This window comes from Meleagris gallopavo, chromosome Z, assembly GCF_000146605.3.
Source record: "Meleagris gallopavo isolate NT-WF06-2002-E0010 breed Aviagen turkey brand Nicholas breeding stock chromosome Z, Turkey_5.1, whole genome shotgun sequence".
Lineage (NCBI taxonomy): Eukaryota > Metazoa > Chordata > Aves > Galliformes > Phasianidae > Meleagris > Meleagris gallopavo.
Genome location: NC_015041.2, coordinates 22,751,099 through 22,760,414, shown reverse-complemented (window position 1 = coordinate 22,760,414; position 9,316 = coordinate 22,751,099). Strand labels below are relative to the sequence as shown.

The 9,316-nt window shown below is 35.5% G+C and overlaps 2 protein-coding genes across 2 annotated transcripts in view; one reads left to right on the top strand and one right to left on the bottom strand.

Moving 5' to 3' along the window:
- Positions 1–529: 529 nt before the first annotated feature.
- On the top strand, positions 530–8,577 carry LOC104914976 (ankyrin repeat domain-containing protein 31). Its single transcript, XM_010725566.3, has 5 exons — positions 530–653; positions 1,396–1,477; positions 3,837–3,933; positions 5,859–6,783; positions 8,389–8,577. Exons 1-5 carry the CDS (start codon positions 558–560, stop codon positions 8,575–8,577), a joined length of 1,389 nt encoding a protein of 462 aa, XP_010723868.1. The 5' UTR covers positions 530–557.
- Positions 8,578–8,963: 386 nt separating this feature from the next.
- LOC104914975 (BCL-6 corepressor) overlaps positions 8,964–9,316 on the bottom strand; it is a 17,286-nt gene continuing 16,933 nt past the window's right edge. The window contains exon 9 of the mRNA XM_031557263.1: positions 8,964–9,064. Coding sequence (XP_031413123.1) covers positions 8,964–9,064 — 101 coding nt within the window. The remainder of the gene's footprint in view (positions 9,065–9,316) is intronic.

Sequence of the window (9,316 nt, the reverse complement as noted above, 5' to 3'; positions counted from 1 at the left end):
TTCGCATGAATGTGTGTAAGAACTTCTTCATGGTGAGGGTGACAGAGCACTGGAACAGGCTGCCCAGGGAGGTTGTGGAGTCTCCTTCTCTGGAGATATTCAAGTCTCTCCTGGACGCCTACCTGTGCGACCTGGTGTGGGGAACCTGCTTTGGCAGGGGGGTTGGTCTCGATGATCTCTAGAGGTCCCTTCCAACCCCTACAATTCTGTGATTCTGTGAAATATTTTTAACTTTATTATCAACTGATTGTTATTCCTATATTTTAGGAAATAGGAAACGTAAGGGTGTTTTCCTGAAAATGTGAGGAATAACATAACATAACATGGTTCACGTTATAATCTGTAATTGTAGCTTTAAAGACTATTTCCTCATACTGCTTAAATTTGAGCTCATTTGCATATGCAAGATGTTTTTATCGTAGTTTGGTCTACCTTTTTATTTCTGTAACCTGTATTAGCTTGTCTAACACATTGTGATCCTGCAATTTCATTTGAAGTGATATTTATTATTTTTGTTTTTCTTAGTTGCAAAGTGTACTATAGGTCAAGAAGACGGAATGTACTACAGGTCAAGAAGACAAAAAAACATTTGTTTTAAGTGTTGTGAAAATGGTGATACATCTTTGGAGCCACAAAGTGAGAAATACAGTGTGGTGAGTATGGATAATAGGAGAATTTTGTTGTATTGCTCCATAGTGTGCTACTGTATAGTGTTGTTTACTGGCTGAATAGCATAAAACTATCATTAAAATAATTGACCCTCCAGAGTATACGTAAAGAACAGTATCGTGATCGGTAAACTGTGGATTACAGCATATGAAAAAATTGGAGATTATCACTTTCCGCTCTTCGTGACTCCCGCGCATTTATACATCTTGTGCAAATAGTAGGCAACACATACATATTTTTTATTGCTTATTTGAATATAAAAAAGTCAGGAATCCTAGGCTTTCCATCAAGAAAGTGTGATGCTTTTTCTTCACAATGAAGACATTTAGAAATCGTTTAATCTGAGTTTAAAAGACTCACAAAGATTTTTGCATAATTTGTATGTTAGGAAAACTCTTACTGATACTTACAGGTAATGTTTAAGTTGTCTAGGTGTTGCTTTCATGGTGAGATTCACTATCTGATCTCTGTGGTGAACCCGGAGGTGGACTCTAAAATAGACTAGTTTGAATGACTGGGCAAACCCAGGCTGTGATATCCCCTTACAGAGCGCAGCCTCCACAGTATTTATATCATACCAGTGCCCCCATGGCTTACACATAGTAGCTGCTCCCTCTCTGGAATAATTTGAGTCCAGCAATACTTATCTTTCACGCCATGTAACATAATCAGTATATTATGCAGTGCATTTGACTCTACTTCTTGCTATGATGTATTTGTTAATAGAATACTGTTGCTGCCATACAAGATGTTGAAAAGAAGCAGAAAGAGCTGTTGCTACTTGAACTGAGAACTTCTGAAGATGCAGGTAGATGTAAAATTCAAGTTTTTTTCAGTTATCTTTTTGTAAATATCAAATATCATCATTTTAGAAGTTGTGTTGCAAGTAACCTGTTTGGATAACTCCTCTAGAAATTACAACTTGAGAGTAAGATTTTAATTCCAGTTCCCAGCAGCTGTTCTTCCTACAATGCTTCTAGCTTAAGAATGGAAAATTGAAAGCATGCCACTTGGCAGCACAGAAATATTCTGTTTCAAATCAAACTAATAGTATAAAAAAAGAATCATCAAATAAAAAATGCATACTACTGGCAGCATTCTTCAGTGGTAAGTACATGGGATTCTTCTAGAGCCCCCCCATGAGCATGAACAGGTGTTTATATGTAAAAATAGTGGTTATATCATTTTTGTTCTATTGCAGCTGCTTTTTCAGCAGCCTAAAATAATTAATGAGAGGGGAAAGAGAAATCTTAAAGTAGGTGTTGTCGATAATGGGCAGTTTCAGAAATGCTGGTGCCTGCTTGTGTAATTTGACTTGGCCTATCAAATCTCAGTTCAGATTAATCTCAAGAGACAGTACTAAGTGACACTGGCTTCCTAGATCATGAGGCTGTGACTGTTGAAGTGGCAGAGCTTGCTGCAAAAAGGCCTTTGATCAGTGTCTCTCTCCCAGACTGCCTCTGCTATCTAGGCAGAACTCTATATTTTTGGGCAGCTCACGCCCATGAGAGTGTTTTGCTGGAGAACAGCAAGGAAAGTTATTTCTTTTTTTCCCTGAAAATAGCGTGAAGCTTTCAAATTATATTTAAAGTGATCAGTTTATCTCTTCAAAAATAAATGTGAGATAGGGAATTACACAGATTTATAGCTTCTAAGTCAAATTTACGAAGTTCGAACTGTTAATTAAAATTTTACTTGCTTAAAAAGTATTTGCTGTATTAGACATATGCTAGGCAGAATTCTCTATGCATGATAAAGCTTCATGCATAATAAGGTGAAACAGATGTGTACAATTTCATGAATGAGGAAAATAAGAAGTATCAGACTTCCTGTTTAGGGATAGAAGAGCGATGAACATGGTGATTTGTTACCACTTCTGACTAAAGTATTAATCATCTAGCTACTTGTTAAATGAAATCATAATTATTACTTGTGAAGAAGCACAAGGCTGAACAAGAATATGTCATATATTGACAAATTAGCAGTAGAGAATGAGGTGTGTCTATGCAAGACAAACTACTCTAAGATTCTCTGTTAAACTACCTTAAACCCACTCGGGGTGGTGAGGTACCTGCACAAGCTGGCTGGAGAAAATGTGGATGCCCCATCTGTGGGAGCATTTAATGCCAGGTTGGACAGGCAGCAATCCAACAACCTTGGTGGCAACCCTGCCTTGGGGGTTGGAATGGGACTGTCTTTAAAGTCTCTTCCAACAGAAACCATTCTGTGACTCTATGATAAATCAGAGTAGTAATTTAATATCTTTCTAATTTAATAAATACTGGTAGGTACTATGAAATAGGTTATTCGAAATGTAAATACATTTTTTTTAGTCATATAATTATCCATTTTCCATAATGAAGTCTCATCTTTCCTGTTTTATACATTCAGGGATTGTATGTTTCACGTATTATTCCTGTGGTGTCTACTGAGCATGACTTATGAACTCTCTCCTATGATATATATCTAAGAAAAGAGAGCATCCAGAGAAAAATTTTTAACTGCTTCTCCTATTACAGAAAAATATAGTGAATAAGAATTTATGATTTCTAATCTTATTCTATAACACATATTTGAAGATAAGTAAGAATAAAGTACGTATGCTTTTTGCATATTTTTAGCTAGGAACAGCTCCAATTATCAAATTATTGTATACTTCAGATATAAATGTTTTAGCTGCCTTCTTAAGCTTGTGTAATTTCTGCAGATTGCTTCACATAGCAGAGAGGGTTGAAACTAGATGACCGTTATGGTCCTTTTTAACCAAGGCCGTTCTATGATTCTGCGATATAATTATGTTATGCAGCTCCTTGCAAGAACTTCAAAAAGGTTTCAGTGCTTCTCAGCCATGGGACAGTTCTTTTAATCTGCTTTGTTCCCTTTATGACTTCCTAGACTGGGCACTGATACTTCAAACTTTTCTGATACTTGGGCTATTTAATTTTAAATTAAACCTGTACTTAGTATTTTTTCCTGAGAATAATATCTCTAGAAGTACTCTGTTTGTAAATAGCTTTTAACGTGAATGGCCGTGTAAAGCTGTAGCAATGCTTTTATAGTTGGGCAGTGTTTTTTGCTATATTAAATGTGTTATCGCTGCAATTATTTTCTACCATTATTTTCAACCATCACCATCATCCTTCTGTTTGCATCAAAATAATGGACAGATGTGTTTACCCAAGGCCTGTCTCAGATAGAAGGTACTCTGAATAAAGTGTTTGCAGAACAGAAAGCAGACAGGGCTGCCCTTGATAAAAAATACAGGTATGTAGAATACAAGGTTTGTATTTATAGAGTTTTTTTTAAAGCAGTACTGACAGAGGTTATTAGGAGATTAGTAACAGTGCTTTGAAAGCAGAACAAAATCTTTTCTTTCAGCCTTTGCTGCATTTGCTCCATTTTAACTTCTGTTACCTCCAGTAGGAGGAGAATTACACAAATTACATGAATTATTAGAAAATAAGAATGTTTATGACAAGAGAATTTAGTGTTCCAAACTATTATTGTGAACAAGGTATTGAATGAATTAAAAACAAAGACAAAACTTATTTTCACAAACTTAATCTGCCTTCTAATCTTGAGGGAAAAAAGGTGTTCTGGAGAAAGCTGATAAATATTTCTGGGTATTGCACATACTCTATGCCTAATGCATCAGCTGTCCACCAACTGTAGTGAACTTAATTCCAAATCATATTATATTTCCTTTTAATGATTTGTATGATGTAAAGTTTGCTTTTAATGAAGTAAAAATCTTTTGCCACACAAGACATGAATGTACAGAAGATAAGGAAGCATCATGTTTTTTATCTTTCTGTTGCTCACTTAGTTGGCACAGGAAGATATATTACATCTCAATTTCTGTATATTCCTTTGAAGATATTAAAATGTTTTCTCACCTAAGAAAAATGAGGAGGAAAAAAAACGTTGTATTTGTATGTTGCTTTGCCCTTGACATTCCAGTCACACCATTTTTGCCTCATATTTTCTCTTTAGTTTCAGCTTCTTCTGTATTTATACAGCAATAAAGCAACAACACTTCACCAAAGAAAAATTACTGGAGTGTCACAGTATTCTCCAGGATTCTGTAGTTGTGAAGGCTCAGTAATATTAGTGATTGATAATAAGTTGATTATGTTGATCATGTTGAATATGTTGCTCATATCATGGATTTTAATCATATCACGGTATTGGGCATTAATACAGTCACACTGTAATTTAGTTGTCCTTATTATATACCAACTAGTCTTATTATACCTCTGTCTTGAACCCCTCTACACTCTCTCTCTTCCCAGTGTGAGATAATGCTACTTGCATGATATCTGTGCTATGGGTGAAGTTTAAAGCAAATCTTGCTGCTGTTCCTTTTCTCACCCCTTGTGGTACTCCTCTATCTTTCCTGTGTGATGTCAGAGCAGTGCTGCAATCAATTGCCTTATGAGGTGGGATTAGGAAAAAAAAGAAGAATATGGGATCATACTGGTGGTTTTCATGCCGAAGTGGTGGAAATAAAGAATTCTGATTTCGGCAGGAGGTGAAATCCCTGGAAAGAAGTCTTAAGGGGAGACAAGTTCAACCAAGAAGCTGGGCCTAAAGAAAAGAGATTCCCAGGCTAGCGTATAACATTCTAAACTGCTCTGCCCCTTGTCTGAATGGTTATGGTAGCATTATTACAGTTTTGATTTTCACTAAGCATTTTGTGGTGAAAGACCATAAAAAAATATGTGATAATAACTTCAAGAATTTATTCTGAGCTCACTGTAAAATAGACTCCAAATTTGAGCGGCAGTGGCACTGAATTCAATGAACTATTAGGATTTGCAGTGATAAAAGGCTGACTAGTGATAATACAAACCCGATGAGTTAGAAGTGATATAAAGTTTTTACTGCATTTTTGATGCTTTGCATTTTACTTTTAGAGAGGATTCTGCAGTTTCTTGTGCATAAAGCCTTGCATTTGAACAATAAACTTAATATATTACCAACTTTAGGTATGATAAAAAAAGCTTTGTTCATATTTTAGAGGTTGAGAAAGTCCTTTGAAACAAATCCCTATTTTCAGTGAGTTAAGCTGTTCGTGTTTTGTGTTCACAGTAACTTCGTAGTTTTTTCTTATTACTTCTAAATTTTCCGTAAGGCTTCAGCAGAATCTTTTAAGCATGGATTGAACAAGTAGCTAACCTCTCTTCTAGGCAAAAGAATCTGACTGTTGTCCAAAACCAGAAGAAATTACTCCAGAAAATAGAAAATTATAGAAAAACAAAGCAAGTGTTCAGAGCATCAGATTCAGGGAAGCAAATCATGAATCCCAATGTAGTTACACACGCTATGGGACTTGGTGCCAGTATGCCTAATGAAAACAGAGTAAAAGCACATCTCTCTTCAGAAAACAGATTTTCAGCTCAGGAATGCAACCAGAATCCAAACAACTGCTTGGTTGAGACAGAAACTAACAAAGAAGCAGTAAGAGGCAAAGTGGTTTCTGATAGTACTTCAGCATCTGAAAACTGGATAAGAAAACATTACTTCTATAACATGTCAGGGTTGACAAATGCTATAGAGTTAGTGGCATTGCCTCCAAAACCTGCAGCTTCCACTGCTAAAACTAACCGTTGGCAGCAAAAAGACATTGATCACATAGCAGTTGGAGAGCAAGGAAACAAGTCATTAGATCCCACTTCAGTGACCAACACATTAAGTATTTCAGAAGCCCAAAGCACTGCTGCCAGTAACAGTGTTTGTCAGCCTGGTGGTGACTGTCAGCACGTTCTTGCTGATGGGGATGTACACAGATATGTAAATAAGAAAAAAGCTTTCCAGCAGCACCAGCAAGTAATAACATCAGCGTCCACAGATAACTTTCCTAATCTGCATCAAATGTTCTTTCGGAGTCATGGGAACTCATTCAATGCAGCATCAGTGGATGCAAATTTTGCATCAAACGCAGATTATCCAGTAAACCTTAGTGAGAAATCTTTCCAGAACTATGGTTACAAGGAATGTGAACAAAAACAAAGGAAGTATGCGAGAAAAAACACAAAAAAACTTCAGCTGATAGATCTTCTTGAATTGGGAAGGATTAAGCCAGGAGAAAATGTTTTGGAATTCACACTGAAGGTAATTGTTGAGATATAATAATGCTAATACTAATAAATAATTGTGGTGGAAAAAAAACAACATTAAAATGGGGAAGCAGCAGTCTGTATCGTCAGTATTTAGTAGTGAAAAATTCTATGTGTTAATTACATGTGATCTTCTATGAGTTGTAAAGCAAAATGCTACGGATAATGTCTTCTGGTTAGCCTGTGATTTTAACACACAAAATACTGCTTAAGTAGTGTTTAACTTTGCATTATCAGTTTCTTAGTGTTTCCTATTGCTAAAGTCAGAGTAGAATTGTTGGCTGTGCATTGCTAGTTTTTCAAATTTTAAGGAGGAGAATGTTAAGGTTTTCATGACTTAGTTTTTTGAAGCATCTATCAAGGATTTCCTCTGTGTCATGGTACACATGAATGTGTGCCAGATTTCTCACTAGCTGGTTCTGGGATCTGATACAAACCATGTCTGCAAAAAAATGAAGAAAAATCAACCTCTATTTAATATGAAAACACGCCCCCATGTTTCCAAATACAAAGCAGACTTTTAAGACAGCTGCTCAGTACCTGACTTAGTATTGAGTAAATGGTGGAATTATTGACTGAATTCCCATCTCTGAGCTAGTTAATTTCCAGTGCAACATATTAATTAGAATGTGAAAGATTGTTTTCAGCTAATCAAATGTAGTTAGTTAATGCAGAAAAGACCTCTTCTTCTGCACCTACAGTCTGCTCAGGAATGCTTTTCTTCTGAGAGCATCTGGTTTGTTGCTATGTTTTGTACCATAAGACAGCGTTAGCAAGTTACAAACCTCTACACTGGATTATGTCATAGATCTATATACACTCTTCTTTTTATTGGAGGACACGTAATTTTCCTACAAACCCTAAGATAATTAAATTGAAGGATAAAGATTTTAGCATGCTGTTTTCTCTGAAGACTGTTATCTGTCAGTGCAACTTATTATGTATTGGTCCTAAGGAATAATAACCCTATATTGAAATGTTGATGTGGCTTTAGAGAAGTCAGTGATTTTAGTAGAATGAAAATGTCACTCATTTGTGTCTTAGAAAACCATGAGTGCTGTAGAAATTGAAATTTAGAGACCAGTATTTGTTGCATTGCAAAGAAGTGATTCATCAAGTTTCTTTGTAGTTATATATACTTAGAAAAAACATACAGCTAGTGCATAATACCTAGTTAAATTAGCTTTGAGCAGGCAGCGTGTTTTTTTAACACTATAGACCCATGCTATATAAATGCAAATTAGATTTAATGTTCATCAAAGTGTTTGAGTTAAACATCATAGTTTACATTCTTACAGACAGAGTCAAACCATTTGTTATGGCGGAAGGTGGGTGAATATTTTTTGATGGAGCATTCCTTTATTCTGATTGTTTAACTTTGTACATACTAAACAATATTAGCCAGTATTGTGTATAACAATTTAACTTAGTGTAAAAAACTGTTAAGCTATAAGAATTTTTGTTTATTTATTGTGGGGAAAAAAAATTGGCTACAACTCTTCAGCTATATAGTCCAACATTTTTTTCCATGTTTTAGGGATTTTAATTCAGGCTTTTTATTTTATAAGCTGAAAACTATTTCTTTATTTTTCTTTTTCAGGAATTCACTTGCAAAGCTACACTCTTAACAAATGGCAAGATCAAAACAAGTAAAAACAAAATATTTCAGAATCCAGTTCGGTGGGTTGAAGACCTACTAGGAAGTGATATTTATGTGACGTGGAAGTATGCATGGAACAAGGTATGCTTGATTTTTACTCTCAGAAATAATATTGATAAATGCAAATAACAAATTTAACAAATCTATAAATTATAAGGTGAAATGCAGTCAGGAAATATTTTCACTATTTTTGATCTCCATTTCTTAGTTATATAAGCGTGGTACAAGCCTAAATTTTAAAGTCTTCCTACTGCTAATGAAGTGCTGTGAACAGAAGTACGTAGTTCCAGAAGAGGAGTAGCTATACAGTGCTGAGCTAGATACAGCTGTTCAGAGATTGTGAAAAACCTAGTCTGTAAGCTGTCAGTGTTTTGGAAGATGGTTTTAAAAATGATTCAGAAGTTGACTGAAAAAGCTGAAAGGTAGTTAATCACAGAATCACAGAATTGTAGGGGTTGGAAGGGACCTCTAGAGATCATCAAGTCCAATCCCCTGCCAAAGCAGGCTCTGTACAGCTAGCTGCATGAGCAGGTGTCCACATGGGTACTGAATATCTCCCAAGAAGAAAACTCCACAGCCTCTCTAGGTAGCCTGTTCTGGTGCTCTGTCACCATCACTGTGAAGAAAAGAGAATAAAGAGAATAAATAAGAGAATAAAAAGAAGCAGTCAACAGTTTGAGATGTCAAAATGTCAGGGATAAATGTTGCAAAAATAGTCTTATTTATTTATTTTAGAGATCTTAGTAGATAAATGACATTTTTCCAATAAGAATTTTAATCAGCAGAATTTGTTTAATATTGCCGGATGCAGGTTATTAAGTACATAAACTGAATTTTAAAAGAAAAGTGAAAGTTGTTCACCTATCAG